Genomic DNA, 23,100 nt, shown 5'->3' with positions numbered 1-23,100 from the left:
ATGAATGAACTGTAAACTCCCATGTAATCCATTTGTTAAACATTCTGAAGGATTCAGACAATTGATACTTCATGTCCGTACCTGAGTTTCATTGTTGCCTCCTCTGTTAGATGCGATGAGCTTGGATTCTGGAAAATACAACATTACTGCTCACAATTCCACATCTGTTACGGACATAAGCATTTATTTATTTATTTGTTTGTTGATAAAGCACAGAGTCGGCCCTTGTAACCCTTGAGCTTCACCACCCCAGCAACCCCCGACAAACCAGATTAACCCTAACCTAATCACGGGATAATTTCCATTGATCAATTAACTGAGGAGGAGGAGAAGATGGCGGCATGTTGCAGTGTGCACGGCCTCTCTGGAGAATGATATCTGTCACTTGTTACGTAGGGATTCATGCACAATCCTGATTTGTTGGAGACAGACGTGAGAGCGTGAAGGAACGTCTGGAGAAACTTCTGAAATGCCAGCTTCACTGCCGCTGCTACTGTGCGGTCCGGAATCTCCGGAGGAGAAGGCCTCCAAGACCTCGGCTTTGCTTGTTTCGGTGGCTGGGACAAGGTCGAATGCGCTCGGCAGAGGATGGCGCTCGGGAGGCTGTATCAGAGGGGCTGGTCGGAGGCTCGAAGTTTTCGGATGGACTCAGAGTCTGCTGTCGTCGGGTACTTCCAAGGCATCAGCTGTCGGTGCCTGGAAGTTTATGGTAGGGAGAGTTTCTCCCTTTTGCTGCCTGATATCGGGACTATTGGAGTCGATCGGGACTAGAGACTTTTTTTTAAACTGTGCCCATGGTCTGCTTTCATCAAATTACGGTATTGCTTTGCACTGCTGTAACTATATGTTATAATGATGTGGTTTTGTTAGTGTGAGTCTTTGGTTTGTCCTGTTTTTTTTGTGATATCACTCTGGAGGAACATTGTATCATTTCTTAATACATGCATGCATTTCTTAATGACAATAAACGAGGACTGAGCGTCCTCATAATCTAAATATTCTAATCTACCTGGTACGTCTTTGGACTGTGGGATGAAACTGGAGGACCCAGAGTGTATCCATGCATCCCACAGGGAGGACATCCAGAGACTCCTTTCAGAACGGCACTGGAATTGAACTACAAACTCTGGAACACCCTGAGCTGTAATAGCTTCATGCGAACCGTTATGTTACCATGGCCCCCATATTGAATCTCAGAACCACGGGAAGCCAGGCTGCAACACAATAATGATTCTCCACACAGAGCAAACCTCTGCTCTGGTTACTACATAATATTCAGAAATAGGAGCAGAATTAGACCATTTGGCCCATCGAGTCTGCTCGACCATTCATTCATGGCTGATCCTTTTCTCCCCTCCTCAACCCCATTCCCCAGCCTTCTCCCGTAATCTTTGATGCTGTGTCCAATCAAGAACTCTTCAATCACTGCCTTAAATACACCCAACGACTTGACCTTCACAGATGCATGTGGAATCAAATTCCACAAATTCACCACCTTCTGGCTAAAGAAAATTCTTTGCATCTCTGTTTTAAATGAGCGTTCCTCTATTCTGAGGCTGTGCCATCTTGTCCTAGACTCTCCCAACATGGAAAGCATCTACTCTGTCTAGGCCTTTTAACATTCGAAGGGTTTAATGAGGTCCCACCTCATCCTTCTAAATTCCAGCAAGTTCAGACCCGGAGCCAGTAAACATTCCTCGTATGATAACACTTCCATTCCTGGAATCATCCTTGTGAAACTTGTGAATGGAGTCACCAGGTTACAGTGTAAGCAACACCATTCATTCATATGTTGTAAACCCACACGTTGGCATTCTAATCCTGGCTTTTTGTTGACTGCAGCCAAATCAAGTTCCTTAAAATTCAGCAGCTATCTATCATATTCATCATGAAATAATTAAAGGAAAAAAGAAACCTACCCTTGTTTTTTCTCTTCAGGTAACAAAGAACACAAACGACAAGCAGTATGAGTAGAATCCCAACGACACTGAGCACAATTGTGTAAGTGTGTCTGTGGTAAAGAATAGGAAAGGGTCAGTCTTGGTTCACTATTTATTCTTGGCCATTTGTAAGTCTGACATTTACACAACACTTTTCAGAAGTTCAGGATGTCTCCAGATTAGAAAATGAACATTAGACACTGTTGACTGTGTGGGAACTTGCAACAGCCAATCTGCTCACAGCAAGGTCTCACAAGCAGAAATGTGATCATGACCAATGATAGTGATGTTGGCTGAAAACTAACTATTGTCCAGGCCATTTAGGAACACTTCCAGCACTTAGAGAAATAACTTGGTGTGATACCCTCAGCCTGTAGTACAGCAGGGAGTTTGCCTTGCTGTGACTTTCTCTGCTGTGGCACCAATGGTAAAGAAGCATTGCAAGAGCTTTACAAGTGCGATCCAACTTATGTCATGGGATATAGTTAGTAATGGGACTGTCATGGTAAACATTACAGGGAGCACCCTCTGAGTCATGGCAAATGGAAGAATTTATTCTAATTTCCTCACTAAGGATATAACACAGCAGTGTGATGTAAACATGACACCATTTCCATTCCAGTGCAGATCAGGAGAGTTCAGGAATGACACGTTCCTGTAAGGGTGAAGTGCAAGACAGGCAGGATTAGGAAATCCTGGTTGGCAAGGGATATTGAGATACTGGTCAGGAAATACAAGGCATTTGAAAGGTATAGGCAGCTGGGATCAAGTGAATCCCTTGAGGAATATACGAGATGTAGGTTTACAATTAAAAGAGATCAGGAAAACAAATAGAGGATATGAGGTAATTCAAGCAGATAATGTAAAAGAAAATTCTGAGAGATTTACAAATCTATTAAAAGGAAAAGAGTAGTAAGGGAGAGATTAATTAATATCAGATAGGGAAGTAGGGTTGATCCTAAAATAATGCCCTTGCAGATTCCCAATGACCAGCCGACAAAATATATCTTATTGGATGTAAATTATGATAACTAATTATTTGACTAAACCCATGATTAAAACCCATGATTTGACTAAACCCTGTGGAGGAAAGCACAGAGTCGACTGTACTTCCTCAGAAGGCTGGCGTCATTCAATGTTTGAGTGAGATGCTGAAGATGTTCTTTCGGTCAGTTGTGGAGAGCGCCCTCTTCTTTGTGGTGGCGTGCTGGGGAGGCAGCATTAAGAAGAGGGACTCCTCACGTCTTAATAAGCTGGTAAGGAAGGCGGGCTCTGTCGTGGGCACAGAACTGGAGAGTATGACATCGGTGGCAGAGCGGAGGGCGCTGAGTCGGCTATGGTCAATCATGGAAAACCCTGAACATCCTCTGCACAGCACCATCCAGAGACAGAGAAGCAGCTTCAGCGGCAGGTTGCTGTCAATGCAATGCTCCTCAGACAGGATGAAGAGATCATTACTCCCCAACGCCATTCGGCTCTACAATTCAACCACCAGTGGCAAGACATGTTAAGTGCCTTAACCCAAGTTACCACTCAATGCACTTTAGTGAACTATTTAAGAACTTTTAAAAGCTATTTATTAATGCTTTTTGGGAGGGTGATTTTAGATGCATATCATATTTATACTGAGTTAAATACTGTATGTAATTAGTTTTGCTACAATAAGTGTATGGGACACTGGAAAAATGTTGAATTTCCCCTTGGTGATGAATAAAGTATCTATCTGTCTATCTATGATGTATTTTCTGTCTTCTCTTCTGTCTCTGTCTCTCACTCTCTCTCTCTCTAACAAGCCAGACAATGACTTTCAGTGCAGTGTTATCCCCTGTTTATTGCAAAGATCTGAACAAAAGGAATGCATTCTTTTCCAAAGAGAAATTCCTCAAGTGATCAATACCTGAGATATTGGCAGAAAAGTGCTGGGAATGCTCAGCATGTCAGACAGCAGGTGTGGAGAGAGGAACAGCTGATCCTTCAAGGATTAATGTGATCATCCACATGTGGAGCTACAGGACAGCAGTGAGGTCTTAAATGAATATTTCTCATCTTTAGTTACTGTGGAGCAGGCCACGGAAGATAAGCAATTAAGGGAAGTGAATAGAGTTCTGTTGGAATATATTATTATTACAAAAGAGGAGTTGTTGTCAGTGTTGAAGAATATAATTTTTGGTTAAATTCATAGGGCTTGAGCAGGTGTACGCAGGGAATTATGAGAAGATAGGGAGGAAATGACTAATGCTTTGGCAGAGATACTCGCATCATCGTTATCACAAGTGAGGTAACAGAAGTCCAGAGAATTGAAGGCAAATGTTGTGTCTTTATTAAAAAGGGATACAAAGGCACACCAGGAAGCTGTAGGCCAGTGAGACCAACATCAGTGGAAGGAGCGTTACAGGAGAGGATTCTGAGCAATTGGATAAGCAAGGACTGGTGAGGGATAGACAGCATGGGGAATCAGATCTCACCAATATGATCAAGATATTGTAGATCTGACATTGTCACAATGTACGCTGGCTATATTGGAACCCAATTGCATTGGAAAGCCAATCTCCAATGTAGAGATGGTTACCAAAGTTTATTCATAGGAATTCCACCAGAATATCAATGGCTTGGCTGAGCGGCAACTGCAACACCGAATGCTCTCAAATAGGACCCCATGATTAGCGCTAATCCGGCATCCGCTTAAGTGATACAAGTTACATGGAATTCCTGAACGCAAACACGAGAAAATCTGCAGATGCTGGAAATTCAAGCACCACACACAAAACGCTGGTAGAACACAGAAGGGCCTGCTGCATTCCACCAGCATTTTGTGTGTGTTGCTGGAATTCCTGAGTCTATCAAAATAAACTTAACAAGTTTAAAGAGAAAGCACTGGGGTCCATACTACAAACAGCGAGTTGCTCAAGAAAAAAACCAAGGATCTCTAAAGGATTAACGACTCTTGTTAAACTGCAATTAAGTAATTCAGGTACCCTGAAAACTTTGGAGCAGAATGCTGTCCAGCTCCCCACACAGGCCGAAAGAGCTCATTACAGACAGAAAGGATCAGTGAGGGTAGGGTAATGGATGTTGTCTACATGAACCTTAGTAAGGCCTTTGACAAGTACACTATGCTGAGGTTTAGATCAACATTGGATCAACATTAGGTACCTAATTAAATATAACTTTGGCTTGGTGGAAAGAGTTAGCGGGTCGTAGTGGAATTCTTCAAATTGGAGGTTTTGAATTTTAATAAGTTTAAACCAGTGCAAGACATATACAGTAAAATGGTTGGAGAATGTTCTAGAAAACAGACTGAGGCTTCCTGGTACATTGTTACCTGAAAGTGGTAACACAGGTAAACAGGGTATTGAAGATGGCATTTGGTACATTTACTTTGTTGGTCAGTGCATCGAGTACAAGATTATTATATTATGTTATGGCTGTAGAAGATGTCAGTGAGACCACTCTTCAAATACCATGTGCAGTTGTGGTCTCCAGGTTATAGAAAAGATATCATGAGACTGGAAATGGTGCAGCAGAAAAATCATGAGGACATTCCTGAGAATGTAGGGCTGGAGTTATAATGGAAGGTTGGATATGATGAGACTTTTGCCCTAGAGTTTAGAATGCTGATGGGTCATTTAACAGAGGTATATAAAATCATGAGGGGGCATCAATAAAGCGAATGATCACTGTCAATTTACAAGGGGAGCGGACAGTAAAGTGACCAGGTGCAGGCTAAAATTGAGTAGGGGAAGGACCCAAGGAGCAACTTTACATACAGAGGGTCTTGTGTATATGGAACAAGCTGCCATAGCAATCCATAGAAGTGGATACATTTACAAAGTTTAAAAGACATTTTGACAGATACGAGGATAGGAACGACTTAGAACAGGGGTTACCATAGAACCATACAGCACAATACAGGCCCTTCAGCCCTCCATGTTGTGCCAACCCATACAATCCTTTAAAAAAAGTACTAAACCAACACTACCCCGTAACCCTCCATTTTTCTTTCATCCATGTGCCTGTCCAAGAGGCTCTTAAATAACCATAATGTTTTAGCCTTCACCACCATCCCTGGCAAGTCATTCCAGGCACTCAATACCCTCTGTGTAAAAAACTTACCCCTGATGTCTCCCCTAAACTTCCCTCCCTTAATTTTATACATATGCCCTCTGGTGTTTGCTATTGGTGCCCTGGGAAACAGGTACTGACTATCCATCTATCTATACCTCTCAAAAGTTCATGAACTTTTTTATGCCATGGACCTTACAATACTTAATTCATGCACTTCAATTTGTTTATTTATGTGTAATTAATCTGTAGATTTCATCCCCATTTTCATTAGTTATTATGCATTATGTAAATTACAGTACTTTACAATTTGTTTTGGAGAAACAGTGTTTCACTGGACAGTAGGCATGTAAATGACAATAAACTTGACTTGACTGGACTGGACTGGACTTGACACTAAGTTGAGAGCCCCTGGCAGAGAAGAATATGGGATAACTAAAATTAAATGTGCCAAGCTTAGATGAACATCTTCGTTGGTTTGGATGTGTCAGGCTGAAGGGCCTGTTGTTCTAATATATAACAATCACTTTATGACTCCATACATGAGCTTCAACTGCTATGCTTAAATGATTAAATATTTGGGAAAAGAAATTTATCTTTGATCTCAGGCTTGATGCATGCACAAGAAAATCTGTATTACTCAGTTTCCAATAAATCATTTCATTGAAGTTAATCATGTCAAATATGTTTAATACCAGTTAAAGAGAAAAGCATTTCTCTCCCAGCTGGCTCTGTTTGAAAGCAGTTACAGTGAAACAACCGGAAGAGAGAACCTTATACTTTACGTTTGAGGTGAAGTAGTTTCTTTCCTTTGTGCAGTCATCATCGATTCTGTCACAGTATTTTCACAGAAATGAATTGGCCCTTAAAAGAAAAGAAAATTTAATGTTATCTGCTTTGTAATTGCAAGAACAAGAGAGCACAATAGTTAGAAGATAGGAATTTGAGCATGGTGGACCAAAGGTGATTTTTACCCAAGGCACACTTAAAGATTAAAGATGGGATTTATTTGTCACATTTACATCAGATCATGCAGTGAAAATCATTGTTTACAACAGCAACCAACAGACTTAGTGCTGGGGCAGCCTGCAAGTGTGCCATGCTTGCAGCACCAAAATGGCTTGCGCAGGATTTACTAATCCTAACCTGTGCATCACTGAAATGTGGGAGGAAACTGCGGCACCTGGAGTAAACCCACTTGGTCACTGGGAGTACGTACAAACAGTAGTGGGAATTGGACCCTGATCACTGATAGCTGGTGCTGTCATAGTGTTACACTAATTGCAGTGCTCCTGTGCACCCAATTACATTTACTGGCAATTTGGATACACTGCTACACTTTTTATCCAACATGCTAATGCAGGAGGTTTTCTGATTGAAAGGCAGGGTCTTTTGTTTCTCGTATCTCTTGACATCTCTACCTCTGAGAGAAATATCTCAATCTTTCTTGAACACAGGTTCATCACATTCTGGGAGAAGAAATCCTTCCTAATCCCAGTTTTAAATGTCTCATCCCTCAGATTATTTCAGAGTCCATGTTTACTTACTTACTGCCCATGACACTACTGGCCTTTCAGGCAGCAATGAAGGTCTCCTATCTCTGGCAGTGTTCAGGGCTTCCTTCATTATGTCAGTAGATTCCTCTCGGTTTTCTCTGCTGTCAGTCATGCAAGTCCCGGATGGGGACTGAGCAATACCATCCAACTCTGATGCAGGATACTTGTTTCCATGAAAATTTTGTTTAAGCAGTCAGGGTCGTGAGTCCTGAGCTGAACCCCTGAACCTGGAGGACTGGTGGACCACTCTAAGGCTGGTCTCTACCCTTTGTCCTGTTTGGCCATGGGTGACCCTTCAAGCAAACATAGCTGTCTGAGTTACTCAGGCATGCAAGTCTCCAAATCTAACAACAGGATTGTGGTCCTTTTGGAGGTTAGACTCCATGGACTACCCTGTATTCCCTGGCATTGGAAGCATCCTACCTGCATCTGTATCATCCTGCTAAAATACTGCAGGTTTCTATGAGATCAGCTTTCAGCCTGCTGAACTCCATCAAATAAAGCTCCAATCAACAAAATCTCTGATCTCGTGTCACTTGTGGCATTCCAGAAATCAGTCTGTTGATCCTTGGCTTGCCTTTGTCCATAACAAGAACATCTTTCATCGGACCAAATCTGGTGGCTCGAAAGCAAGGATCGTCAATGTCTGACTAATTTAAGCTTTGAATCACAATGGAAAGGTTGGATAGAAGCCAAATCAAGGCGGCGGGTCCTAAGTATCAGAGTGTATCGAAGCAGCTAGAACTCCTACTATTCAAACCATGCTCTCATCTCACTGCTGCCAGTATGAAGGAGTTGCAGGAGGCTTAGACCCCACACTACCAGGTTCAGGACCAGTTACTACCTTCAATCATTAGGCTTCTGAAACATCATGGATTACTTCACTCTCTTCAACAGAGCTGATTCTGCAACCTATGGGCTCACTTTTGAGGGCTGTACAACTCACCTTCTCAGTATTTATATATTTATCTCCTTTACCTTTCCCCATTCCAATTTCCCTCTCTCTCCTATCTCCTAAATTTCCCATGACCTCACTCTGGTTCTTCTCCACTTTCTGTACTTTCCATGGCCTCCTGTCCTCTCCTATCAGAATTCTCCTTTTCCAGCCCTTTAACACTTTCATCAATTGACTTCCTAGCTCTTTACTTCACCCCTCCCCCTGTCTGTTTCACCTCTGACCTATTATGTTGTACTTCTCCCTCTCTCTCCCCACTTTCTCACTTTGAATTCTAATCTCTTTTTTTCCAGTCCTGGTGAAAGGTGTCTTTCCAAAACGTTGACTGATGACTCTTTTCAATAGATGTTGCCTGGCCTTCTGAGTTCCTCCAGAATTTTGTGTGCAGTTCTTTCCTTTTCAGTATTGGCAGATTTTCTCTTGTTATTTATTCATTCATTCATTCGTCCATCCATCCATCCATCAATTTATTTATTTATTTGTGTTTGTTTGTTTGTTTGTTTGTTTGTTTGTTTATGTATTTATTTATTGTTTCTTTTATATTTGCACAATCTGTCTTATTTTGCACATTGATTGTTGTCCATTTTTGATTGTGTGTAGTTTTACATTGACTCTGTTTTATTCATTTGTATCTACCGTGAATGCTGACAAGAAAATGGATCTCCGGGTGGTATATGGTGACATATGCATAATTTACTTTGAACTTTGGAGTGTTTTATCTTAGAAGGACAATCTTAATGAATAGCCAGAAATATTACTGGATGAGACACATTCACACCCAGCCAGTGAGAGCAGATCAGAGACAGGAGACACTGTAGAGAGTGACTCATGTTTGAACTGCTGTGCTGAAAGGCTTTTCATTCTCTGAAAGGTGGTGACAACATACACTCCATGTTCCTGAATGAAGTTCCAACAACACAATATACAGCATTCAGTCATTCAGTTCTACTCCATTGACCATCATAAAGAATCAAACCCTGCACCACTTACCCGTGCTTTTGACTTCAATCACATTTCTGCAAGTGCTGACACTGTTGGAGATGGACACTCTGACCATTTCACTGGACTCTTCTCCTTGATTATTTGAGGCTTTGCAATAATACAGATATTTTTTGTATTGTAAGGATTGACAATGTAGATCCAGTTTGTTGGTGTCAGAGATCTTTGAATCCCCAGATGGCGTCTTTTCATACCATGAGTACTGAATGGGAAGGGATTCATGGACAGACTCGCAGGACACTGACATGGAGTCCACACAACTTAAGCCACTTGTTGGTGATGAAAATCGAAGCAAAGGAACAGACGGGCGTTCTGTGGAAAAGAATCAGTGAACATCTGGAAATCAAACACTCTGAAGATTTCAGCAATTCTGTATCTCGACCAGGACCGACCAGTTTGGAATCTCAGCAGCTCATCGACCTCTCTGAGTCTCTGAATCCTCGCAGCTGCCTGACCTGCCGTGTCTGCCATTATCCCAGAACACAGCAGGACTCCAGATCAGGACAGCAGTGATGATACTGAGTATGCATCAGTGTGGAAATCAGAGTTACAATCTCTCTCAGCATCAAGGAGACAGTCTAGGGGGTCACCTAACAGTTTAACGGCTGCAATCACCAGCACACCATCAACCAGGCATATTAAAGTGTCCTGAAGCCAACCATCCTCCTGATAATCTGGCAAACAACTGAGCTGTTGCATTACACCAGCCTAAGATGGGGCTGGATAATTGGATTATGCCATTCTTCTACAGCCAGACGGGTGTTCTCTGGAGCTGCTTCATTTATGCCGTATCTTTTTAAGGAGAGGGATGTTTTCTCTTCCCTATAATTTACTATGGACTGGCCAAAAGTGAATATAAACCCACAGTCAGGCAATGAGTGGTATATGGGCTGGCCAGGTTGTTGGGGGCATTCTGTGGGAATATTACCTGGCAGCCTGTCAAGGTCCGGAACAATATTTGTACGTGGTTCCTTGCAAACTCTGATAGGATGGTAGAGAGGGAGACTGATAGTGACAGCAGCAGCATGGAGTTTGAATGGGAAGAGGTGGGGAGAGGGATAAAGAATAGGAAGGTGATGTGTTGGAAGAGAAAGAAAGGAGGTGGGTCTAGTGTAGGTGGATTGGAAAATAAGGGAAGAGAAGTTGAGGAGAAGGGCCTGAGGGCAAAATTGTGGTAAGATTTGAGGGGGAAGGGGGAAGTAAGGAAATCAATCTGTTTAATCTAACAAAAATCATCAGAGGGCAAGAAGGGGAAGTGAGCCATGTGAGAACTTTAGGAGATGGAAACCTGCTGATAGGATGTAAAACTAAAGAGCAGATGGAGAAGGCAATGAAGGAGACTAATGTCGGGAAAGTCAAAGTGTTCAGTGTTGTAAGAGTTGGAGCACAAAGGGTCAATGGTTGCAAGGGGGTGATCTCTGGGGTTTCCCTCAGTGTTAATATGAAGGAGCTAGTGGAGAAATAGAAATAAGGCTTTTAAATTGGTCAAAAGAACTTATAACTTCCAACATATGATTCAGTACAAACAAGCTCAGGCAGTGGTAAGGAGGACAATAAGACATGCTAAAAGGACGCACTGGAAGAAGTATTGTGATTCAATTGGAAGCACAACCCAAGTAGGAGAGGTGTGGGGGATGATAAAAAGGATGGGAGGGGCAGGAGAGAGTGGAGGTACCCAGTTCTGGTGGATGGAAATATGATTGCAGTAACAAATAAGGAAAAGACAGAGTTGTTGGCAAGTTCTTTTATTATGGTACATAGTTCTGACAATTTGTCTGAGATAGGAAGAAGAGGAAGAGAAAATAAAAGCTGAAAATACGGAGGCTTTATGTAGGAAAACTAACCTTGACGGTGTGCAAGATGTCCCTTTCAGCATGGGAGAATTAAGAAAGGCACTAGATAGAACAGGAAAGACTGCACCAGGTAAAGCTGAAATATGCTATAGAATGATAAAACACCCGAGTGAACGAAGTCTGCGAAAACTACTGCTTCTGTATAACAAAGTCTGGGATGAAGGAAGAATACCAGGGAGCTGGAAAGAGGCAATAATTATTACCAATAAGGAAACTTGGAAAAGATGCCAGCAGGCTAGGAAATTACAGGCCAATTGCCTTGACGTCTCATATATGTAAACTTATGGAACGTATGATAAATGAGAGATTAGTGTACTTTCTGGAAAATAGAGGTATGGTGGCTATATATCAAAATGGGTTCAGGAAAGGAAGGAATACTATGGATCCAGTGGTGTGTCTAGAGGACGAACTAAGAAAAACACAAGTAAATAAAGTGACAGTGGTTGCAGTTTCTTTTGATGTTGAAAAAGCTTATGATATGTTATGGAAGGAGGGGCACCTAATCAAGCTGCTTTTAATGGGAATTGGTTGGTAGGGGACAATGTTCAATTGGGTTAAGGATTTTTTAAATGGAAGAACTATTCTATTCAGTTGAAGATAGGATCAGAGCTATCAAGCCAGTACATTGTCGAAAACGGGACACATCAGGGGAGTGTAGTGAGTCCAACTTTATTCTCCATTTTGATAAATGATATATTTGTAAATATACCAATGGAAGTGGGAAGGTCATTGTTTGCAGATGATGGGGCTTTGTGGAAAAGAAGGAGAAATATTGAATATATAGTTATGAAAATGCAAGATGGAATTAATCAAGTTGAAGAGTGGGGGACAAAGCAGGGTGTTAAATTTTCAGTGGAGAAGACAGAAACCATGTTCTTTACAAAGAAAAAGCTCAGGGGACTTAATCTGACTCTGTACGGAAGTAGCTGGAGAGAGCTGGAAGTTTTCGGTTTTTGGGAGTGCACTTTGACTTGAGATTAACATGGAGAGAACATGTTATATATGTAGTTGCTAAATGTAAAAATGTGATAAATGTCATGAGGTGTCTTGCTGGCTTGGAATGGGGTGCTGATTTTGCATCACTGAAGTATATTTATGTAGCATTAACAAGATCAAGATTAGATTATGGAAGTATTGTATACAGGTCAGCTGCAAAATCTGTGTTAGCAGAACTGGATATCGCACAAGCTCGGGCTCGAAGGGTGTGCTTGGGAGCAGTTAGAACTTCCCCAGTGTGTGCACTCCAAGTTGAAGCAAATGAAATGCCATTGGGAAGCTGGAGGCCAATTACTGGATTAACTTAAGGGGGCATGGTGATAGCCATCCTACAAAAAAGGTGTTGGAGACATGCTGGGAGAAGGAAAGGACACAAAAAAGTTTTGGCTGGACAGGAGAGCAAACAGCAAAAGATATGGGTGTATATGATAAAGAGTTTTGTCCAAGTGTGGTGTGGCCTGTCAGACCTTTCTGGGTATTAGAAAATCCCTCTGTAGATTTGAAATTGCTTAAGATTAAATGCAGTAATAAAATGGCTGATGTACTCAATATCATAGGTATAGGGATTGTAAATATAAAGACGTACAGATTTTTACGGATTGATCAAAGGATCCAGAAATGGGTGCAACAGGGTCTGCAATTGTTATGCCAAGTTAACAGGTGGAAATTAGCAAGAGAACGCTGGATTACTTGAGTTTTTATGTAGTTGAAATGTTTGCCATATTGTTAGTATTAGAATGGAGTGCACAGGTTGATTGTAGTAATATTGTGATATGTAGCAATTCTGTATTGGCCATTGCAAGCATTACGTACTGCTAGAGGACACCAGGATCTGCTTTATGAAATCCTGTTTGCAAATTCAAGACTGGCTAGACAAGGCAAAAATGTCACTTTCATGTGGGTTCCAGCACATTTGGGTATTATGGCCAATAAGACAGCAGATCAGCTGGCAAAAGCAGCAGTCAAAAAAGGATCTGTAGAGGTCAATAATAAATGATCAAAATCAGAAGGGAAAAGCATAGTGTGGAGAAGGATAAATCAACATAGGCAGCAGCATTGGGATAGAGCAATAAAAGGAAGACATTTACATTCAGTTCAGAACAGTGTAGATATGGGAAGGAGTAGGAGACTAAAGCGGAAGGAGCAAGTAATTATATGTAGACTGAGAATTGGGCACAGCAACCTTAATGGTACTCTGGCCATCATAAATAAACATCCGACAGGTTTTTGCGATCTATGTCAGGAGACTGAAACAGTAGAGCATATCCTTATTTCATGCAGGAAATTTGCACAGGAAAGCCAACAAATGCTACAGCAATTACACAAAATAGGACTGGTAGAGAACAGTGTTAAAGGTTTATTGTAATGTGGGGAGAGTGATCAGGGGAGGAAATGGTTGTTTAGTTTTTAAGGACGACTGCACTGGAAAGACGACTTTAGGCAGTCAAGTGAGTGGTCAATGAGGGACAGTAAAGCCTGAAGATGGCAGTAATGCAACAGTGTGGATGCCAACTGCCGTAAAAACTCAAGGAAGAAGATAAGTGGTATATCTTAGTTTGAAGAGTATTTACTATGTTGTTGTAACAAAGTTCTATTCTCTTAGTTGATTCAAGTTTGGACTCTAGAATTCTTCTGCTGAGTTTGTAAACATTTTGCATAAGTAAACCCCTATTTTCTTCACCTTTTCCTGCTCTCCCAGTTTTAAGCTCACCCTGGTCCTTCACATATGGTGGCAGTGCTGGGATCAGCAGTAGGACCTGCAGGAAAGGTGTTTTGATTTTTTTTCCCCAACATGAAGAAGGTAGTATGAGGAGGGAAAATGCTGGCTGATTGACAGTGGCAATTGGAGTTGTGGGGGAGCAGTCTGAAGGTGGGGCCAGGTGCTCAGAAATAGAGGAGCCCTGGGAGCCCAGTATTATTGATCTGGCCAATATTCTTTGCAAGTATACGGGGCAGCAGCAGGTGCTGTTGACTATACAGTTCCGTGAGCTGACAGCCTCTGTATGCCATGGGGTCTGTATCAGTTCACTTTTGGACCACATGGTGCCCCAGCTACGTTCCAAAGATTAATGGATCAGGTATTGTTGGGATTTTCTGATTTCACTGCAGCCTAATTGGATGATATTGTTGTTCATAGTGCTACCTGGGAGGAGCATAAAGATCGCCTGAAGGCCGTCATTGGACGTCCCCAGGAAGCCGGGTTGACTGTCAACCCCTCAAAGTGTCAGCTTGCCAAGGCTGAGACCGAAAATCTTGGCTATATTATTGGCAACGGGGTTATCAAACCTCAGACCCGCAAACCTCAAGCCATTCAGTCCTGTCCGCGTCCACCGACAAAGACCCAGCTGAAGTCATTCCTTGCAATGTCAGGTTGGTACAGATGATTTGTGCCTAACTATTTCTCTCGTGCTGCTCGCTCTTCTCACCGATGTGACTCGGCAGATGAGCCCTACTCAGCTACAGTGGAGTGAGGAGGCTGAATGTGTTTTCAAGGACCTCAAGGTTGCGCTGGCTGAGAACCCTGTGTTGTGTAGTCCTGACGTTACTAAAAATTTTGTGTTGCAGACGGATGCCTCAAAGTGAGGTTTGGGAGCGGTGCTTTTGCAGGGAGAGCCCAGTGATCGTCACCTAGTGGCTAACATCAGCAGGAAGTTGTTCCCAAGGGAGACTCGTTATTCCACTGTGGCGAAGGAATGCTTGGCACTGAAATGGGCTTTGGACTCCCTCAAGTATTGTCTCCTGGGAAGAGAGTTCATCCTGGAAACTGACCAGAAAGCCCTGAGTTGGATGGAAGGGATGAAGGATGCTAATAGCTGTATCACCTGCTGGTATTTGGCAATGTAGCCATATCGTTTAACCATCCAGCACATACCCGGGTGAGACAACACCACTACAGACATTTTATCATGCTCTTAGGGCATGACATCTGAAGGAGGGGAGAGTGTGCTCTCCCAGTTTTATGTTTACCCTGGTCCTTCACAGGTGGCGTATTGAAACACATTGACAGGAATGGAGAGAAAGGCGGTGGGGTGGGGGAGTGAGTGACTGGTCCATGAAACAGGGATGGAAAGTGGGATAGCCTGCCCAGTGAGGACTGAACACAGTCTGTTTATCTCTGAGAACTGATTCCCTTTTTATGAATTTGAGGTATTTAGTCCATGAGTAACACTTGCTTCTCATTGATTGTTAGTATGGGATTATTAGTTTCAGTCTGAAGTAAACCTCTGACAGGGTGACATTTCATCCAGTTCAGAGACAGGAAAATGTGCTGAGTCTCCCACTGGAAATTAGTGTCCTGTCTATGCATCAGACCCCGCAATGGGTGAGTGCAACATGGCTGGAGTTTCCCCGACTCCAGTCTGCTCCCTGGAGTACTCCGCACTGCTTTGGAGCTTCAGGATATCCGTGCTGTCCTGACCTTTCCCAGAGAAAACGCGAATCAGACATTTTACTGGAGACACCAAGTCAATCAAAGAGAAACCTACCATCAGTTACTTGTAGATACACGTCAAACACTGGTTGATAGCCAGATGTTGCAATTCCACATCTGTAAAGTCCTACATCTTCAGCGACAAGATTCTCCATAGTAACAGTAAATATTCCCTGGGATGTGTTATCTCGGATTGTCATTCTTCCAGACTTTTGCCCATTTGTATACAATACCGATGTGCATTGGGGATCCCGGATGCGGCACAAATACTTTGGGTATGAACGGTACATTAATGCATAGTGACAATCGATTTTGACTGCTCTTCCCACAACTCCTCTTACTTTAACTTCTGCCCATAAAGCACCTGAAACTGAGGGAAAAGTTTTTCAGAAATTGGACAGTTAAAATCAAATGTACAGAAGCAGATTCAAGACAGTTTAATGTCATTTCCTGCATACAAATGTAAAGAAAAATATCATTGCTCTCCTGGAACTGAAGCAGCACAAAAAAACAAATGATAAGGAAATCATTAATAATAAAAAGATGTTTTATTTAAAGTTGTTGCTGTGTTCTAAGGAATTTGTCGCACGGTCTATTGGTAAAAATGAATTCCACATTGACTGAGAAGACAACAGCATCGTCTCTCATCATGTGCTCACAGCTCTCCACAAGTAATGATTTTTATTTGATTGGAGTCATCATTGTCACTGTCCACTAATGTCTCAGTGTGTTTCCACATTTCTGAGTCAATAGTTTACTGATCCAATCCCATTCCAGGCAGGGGAGCACAAGATCAGTGGTGGCTAACTTACTGGAGGTGATTGTGTAAGCCAGGATCTACCAGAATTTGCCAAGGCAAGATCTGATTTGGGATAGTCAACATGATTTTTGAGCAGGAGAGAACCTCTCAAAAAAATCTGCTGAATTTTCTGAAGGGCTGATCAAAGGGACTGATGAGGGTGCGGAGTTTAGCAAGGCCTTGGACAAGGTCTAGCATTGTAGACTGGTCTGTAATGTGAGATCACATGGTAAGCTAGCATGTGGTTATTGAACAGACTTGGTGCAAGTAGTCTGATTGGTAGTGGAGTGTTATTTGTTTGAAACTTTTAGACTTCATCACCAGTTGAGAGCCATTGGAATAATTGCTATTATTTATTACAAATTACTTGTCATCTATGTTGCTCATTTCCAATATCAAGTTGTCAAGTGAAATAACTTTTTATTGTCATTTTGACCATAACTGCTGGTACAGTACACAGTAAAAACGGGACAATGTTGTTCAGGACCATGTTACTACATGAAACATTACAAAAACTACACTGAAATACAGATCTACCCAGGACTGCATCAAGTGCACAAAACAATGCAGATATTACAATAAATAATAAACAAGACAATAGGCACAGTAGAGGACAAATTACAATGTAATAATAAATGATGTAGATGTCAGTCTAGACTCTGAGTATTGAGGAGTCTGATGGCTTGGGGGAAGAAACTGTTACACAGTCTGGTTGTGAGAGCCCGAATGCTTCTGTGCCTTTTCCCAGATGGCAGGAGGTAGAAGAGTTTTTATGAGGGTGCGTGAGGTCCTTCATAATGCTGTTTGTTTTGCAGATGCAGCGTGATGTACCTGTCCCATCTGCCTGAATTTGACCTGTCTCCCTCTCTTCATGCTACTACCGTTGGGCAGGAGTTGCAGGAGTCTTGGGACCCATGCCATTGGCTCTTGGACCAGCTTTACTTGCCTCAGCACAGAACTGACTCCGCAGCTGTGGACTCACTTTCGGGGACTCTGCGACTCAGGTTCTATGTATTATTTCTTTACATTTTTATATTATTTGCATGATTCATTCTCTTTTGCCCATTGGATATTTGTTGTGTGTGGTTTGTCCTGGATTCTATTGTGTTACTTTGTTTTGTGGGTGTCTGCAAGAAGATGAATCTTTAGGTTGTTTATGGCATGCATACTCTGACAAAAATTAATTTGACCTTTGACTAGGAAAGTAGCCAATGGAACTGCTGAGGGTATTGAACTCAGGCAGTGTGAAGTGATGCATTTTCATAAAGTAAAACTGTACACAATTTACACAGTAGAGAACTAGGACCGCAACTACATAGGTCCCTCAGGGTGGCAACACAGGTGGACAAAATGGTGACAAAAGTATATACCATGCTTGCCTTCATTAGAGGGGTCATTAAGTACAGTTGGGATGGTATGTTACATCAATAAAGCACATTCACAAGACCTCACCTCAATTGCTCTGTGTAATTTCAGAGGAAGGGTGTGATTAAATTAAAGAGTACAGAATACATCCACAAAGACCGACCACTGTGGAACACCACAAGTCACTGATAGCCCCCTTTATTCCCACTCTTTGCCTCCTGCCAGTCAGCTAATCCTCAATGCACATGAGTATCTTTTCTGTCGTAGCATGGGCTCCAATCTTGTTTAGCAGCGTCATGTGTGGCACCTTGTCAAAGGCCTTCCAACAATCCAAGCAAATAACATCCACAGACTGTCTATCCTGCCTGTTATTTCCTCAAAGAATTCCAATAGCTATTTCAGGTAAGAGTTCCCCTGGGAAACCATATTTTATCACATGCCTCCAAGTAGTCCGAAACCTCATCCTTGATAATGGACTCCAACATCTTCCCAACTACTGAAGTCAGGTTAACTCACCTGTAATTCCCTTTCTTTTGCCTCCCCTCCTTCTTAAAGAGTGGAGTGACATTTCCAATGTTCCAGTCCTCTGGAACTTTCTGAAACCTAGTGATTCTTGAAACATCACTACTCATGCCTTCACAGTCTATTCAGCTATCACTTTCAGAACTCTGGGGTGTGGTTCACCTGGTCCAGGTGACTTATCTAACTTCACTCCTCTCAGCTTCCTAAGCAGCTTCTCCTTAGCAATAGCATTCACACTCACTTCTGCCCCCTGACATTTTCAAATTTCTATTATACTGCTTGTGTCTTCCTCAGTAATGGCTGATGCAAATTACTTACTAGGTTCATCTCCCATTTCTTTGTCTCTTATTACTATCTCTCCAGCATATTATCCAGTGGTCTGATATCCACTGTCACTTCTCTTTTCCACTTCACGTATCGGAACATTTTTTGGTATCCTCTTTTATATTATTGGCTAGTTTTTATTTATTTTTTGTCTTTTCTCTCCTTATGGCTTTTCTTGTGACCTTCTATTGTTTTTTTAAGAGTTTCCCAATTCTGTAACATCCCACTAATATTTGCCATATTATATATCCTTCCTTTCATTTTTATGACAGTGTCACTGACCCACAACTCAATACCAGTTCCAGCATCTTCAATGCAGAACCTGGAAGTATGAATGAAATGCTCTTAATTTGTCTGGAAGTGCAATTCCAATGATATTTGAGATGCTCCACTTCTTAAAGGAGAAAGTGCAGACTTAACTGGTCACTACTCTTTATTTCTACCCCATGGTGTCTGCAATATGTACCTTCTACAAATGCAAAGAAATTCCTTACGCTCACTAGAAGTATAAGAGCAGCAGTAACCGAGCAACAAAAATAAATAAATGTATCAAATCCTTGAAATTAGAACTTACTGATGCCATTGATTTCTGTCATGTTACTGCAGATCTCTCCTTTCTTGAAGACTATTTCTTTAACCGTTCCACTGTACTTTATTTCAACTCTATTCGAGGCTCTACAGTAATAATGATGTGTCTGGTCGAAGTATTGACAATGCAGAGTCAACTCACCGGTATTTGAGATCCTTGGATTCCCAGATGAGTTTTTTTCATACCATCTGTATTGAATGGGAAGGGATCCCTGGAAAGACTCACAGGACATTAACACTGACCCTCCAACACATGAGGCATTTGCTAGTGACAGATATCGAAATTGTGACAGGGGTTCAGTATAGAAAGGGGAACATTTGGCAACACATGAGACATTTGCTAGTGACAGATATCGAAATTGTGACAGGGGTTCAGTATAGAAAGGGGAACATTTGGCACTGATGTTAATGCAGAGATAGTGAGGGAGGGACAGGGTCTGGACAAGGATCTTGTGCTGTGTCCTGAGGAGGAGGAGACTGCTGTTCTTCAGACACATCCACGAGATGGACAATTCTGTATTCAACAAGCTTACCCCGGGATCGGCACAGTGTCACGTCTCTGGACATCTAATGCACTGACCCTTCCCAGAGGAAACATGGATGAGACATTTATTTTAATGATGGCACAATGTCAATCACTGAGAAACCTACCCTCAGATACTTGTAAATATACATTAAACATCGGATCAAGACCTGTTGTTTTAATTCCACAGCTGTACCATCCTGTATCTCCAGAGCGAAGATTCTCCGTAGTAACAGTAAATATTCCCCATTCCGGGTAATCTGTGATTGACACTCGTCCACTCCGTCCGTGTTGCCCTTTTGTTTCCACTAAAACTGAACATTTGTGACTCCATCCATGGCACCAATACTTTGTGTGTGAGCGGTACGTTGCATCATAGCGACAATCGATTGTGATCGCTCTTCCCACAACTCCGTTTACATATTTCTCTGCCCTCAATGCACCTGAAACAGAGGGAGGCATTTTTAGATATGAGGGCAAAGGAACAACTTAATGCAAACTGATATCTAATGAACATTACAGTAAAAACAGTCCAGGTCATGTCAGGCATGCGGTCCATGACACCACAGCCAATGATTTTGGTCTGAAGTGCAGTCAGTGCTGTTACTGTGTCAGTGCTCTCTCCCCTGTGTCAGTACATTGTGGGTTCACTTCGCACTCCAGAGTCCTGAGCAGAAACCCAGGGCTGACCTTCCACTGCAGAACTGAGGGAGAGCCGCAGTGTTGACCTTTCAATTACCCCAGAACATGCCAACCTTTCAAATGCCCACAGAGATCCCAGCTATTTCATTTGAGAGACACTCAATTGTTTATTTGTGTGTGTGTATGTGTGTGCATGTGTGTCTCAGATTCGATGGAATTCTAGGGATGAGACGGAGAATCGATAGAATGATATGAGGACATATTTCAATTCTCTCAATAAGGCCAAAATCCTGACCTCCTCACTTAAAGAAAAGTTTATAAATTACAGAAAGAAACCGTTCACGATGTCTGAAACTGTGTCCTCTGGTTCCGATGGAAATGTCACATTTTGTACCTGTCAGATATTTCTATGTGTAGTTAGAAGGTGGTGCAACGGTGGCCATTACCACTTGTGTCTAGAAATCCAGATGTGATTTCAATTTCTGTAAGGATACATTGAGTGATTAAGTACAATTTATTAAATAATTCCAGAATTAAAAGCCATGTATCAATAATAATAGTGAGGAACTGCCAGATTGTCAAAATCCCATCTGGATCGGAAAGGCCTTTAGAGACAGAAATCACTCATCCCCCCCCCCCCACACCCCAGTTTACCTTTGACTCCAGAACTAGTAATGCTCTTTACTAATTCCCCACTGAAATGGACCATTTTGAAAAAGACACTGATTTGAAAACAATAACATCGATTGTCATATTGATCCCTGCAAAGTGAGATCAGTTTCCAGCAATGGTAGACCTGATGTTCTCACATAACAGCCTCAAGGAGATTTCTCCATCTGGACATATTCTCCACCTACCTGGTTCCACACTATTCCCCTTTTCTCCTCGCACCTTTCAGCCACGTCCAAACTCCACTGTTTTCTTTCCCCTTTCCATTTGCCTGTCGTGCTTCACTCCTCCTCAATCCATGATCTCACAACTTCCACTCGCCTATTTACACCATCTCCCTCTCTGCTCACACTTGATGCAGAGTCTAAACCCAAACAGTTGACATTTCCCTTCCCCCTGACTCATGCTGCTTGATCCACTTAGTTCCTCAAAGACTGAACTCTGAGCTCCATTTTCTGACATGTTTAGTGTCTACAGTTATTCAATCCGTGTTGTGGAAACAGTGTATGACCACCAAACCAACACTGATTATTCAAGTGTCCAGTGCTGTCTGAAACTCACCAGGTAGGAAACCGATCAGAAGAACCAAAATCCACATCGTTTTATTCACAGAGACCCAGCCAGGACCTTTCTGTCCTCAGAGAGAAATAACTGTGAAATAAAAATGAGGAAGAAGACAGCAGAAAGTTCGATCAAAAACCAGAACTAGGGTGTGGGAAGTGACAATCTGCAAGCTGTTAGCTATACTTAGGAAGACAGCATCATTTAAACATTTCCCAAAGACTAAGCAGAATGTTGAGAAGAGTTAAAATGTTAAGATCAGAAAATGTATCAACAAGATGAGTTGCAATGTAAGAGGCGGACAAAATCGAAAAGAGTGAATACAGAACTGAAGCTGTTATATTTGAATGTGTGGGGTATATAGAATAAGGTAGATGAGCTTGTAGCGCAGTTGCATATTGGCTGGTGTGATGTTGTAGGCATCACTAAATCATGGCTGAAAGAAGATTATAGTTGGGAGCTTAATGTATAAGGACAGACATTGTATTCAAAGGACAGGCAGGAAGGCAGAAGGGTGGGGTGACTCTGTTGGTTAAAAAAAATGGAATCAAATCATTAGAAATAGATGACATATGATTGGATTGTCTTGAATCAATTGTGGATAGAGCTAGAGAACTGCAAAGATAAAAAAGACCCTGATTGGAGTTGTATACAGACCCCCAAACAGTAGTAAGGACATGGTCTGCAAGTTACAACTGCAGATAGAAAATGCATGCCAAAAGGGCAATGTTACAACAATCATAGGGGACTTCAATATACAGTTAGATTGGGAAAATCAGGTTGGTGCTGGACTCCAGGAGGGGGAATTTCAGCTGCTGGGGCTCTGTGTGCAGGGAATTGGGGGCCAGTCATTTTGAGGTTGCAAAGATGTTGAGTAAGCTGTGTGAATGCTTCTACTGGACTGGGTACAGGCAGGATGTGGATCTGTTGGTGCTCTCCTGCAATTCTGCTACATCTCAGAAGGTGCAGGCCACTATTCTAGGGTGTCAATGCAGCAATACATTGTATGGTGCCCCAGTATGGGTCGATTGCCCCTCCCAGAAGAAAGAACTATCTCCCAGGCTGGGAATCCATTGGAAGTCACTGGAAGAGGTGCTCAGCTATCACTCTGAGTATTGGGTGTGGTTGGCAGAGCAGCAGAACGCAGTTGTACTCCACTGGGTCTGGCTGGCACTGTGTCAGCAATTGGCCACCAGCCCAGTGAGGCTGAAGGAAGGAAGTGACATAAGGGTGACCTGCCTTTCTCCTCACACAAACCAGGGCTCCAGAAACTCTCAGCACCCCAGGTGGCAGTGTTGACCCCTACTGGGACTTTG

General features: G+C 42.3%; 1 protein-coding gene across 1 annotated transcript; it reads right to left on the bottom strand.

The window, feature by feature from the left end:
* Positions 1–308: 308 nt before the first annotated feature.
* Positions 309–21,851, bottom strand: LOC132380900 (polymeric immunoglobulin receptor-like). Its single transcript, XM_059949818.1, has 7 exons — positions 21,785–21,851; positions 20,041–20,355; positions 15,847–16,161; positions 9,504–9,824; positions 6,788–6,866; positions 1,920–2,011; positions 309–412 (listed from the first exon to the last, which is right to left on the bottom strand). The coding sequence occupies exons 1-7, from the start codon at positions 21,819–21,821 to the stop codon at positions 309–311; spliced, it is 1,263 nt and encodes a 420-aa protein (XP_059805801.1). The 5' UTR covers positions 21,822–21,851.
* Between the last annotated feature and the right edge of the window lie 1,249 nt (positions 21,852–23,100).

Source organism: Hypanus sabinus, chromosome 25 (genome assembly GCF_030144855.1).
Source record: "Hypanus sabinus isolate sHypSab1 chromosome 25, sHypSab1.hap1, whole genome shotgun sequence".
Classification (NCBI taxonomy): Eukaryota; Metazoa; Chordata; class Chondrichthyes; order Myliobatiformes; family Dasyatidae; genus Hypanus; species Hypanus sabinus.
The sequence above is the reverse complement of the archived record's forward strand: the minus strand, read 5'-3'. Positions and strand labels throughout refer to the sequence as shown.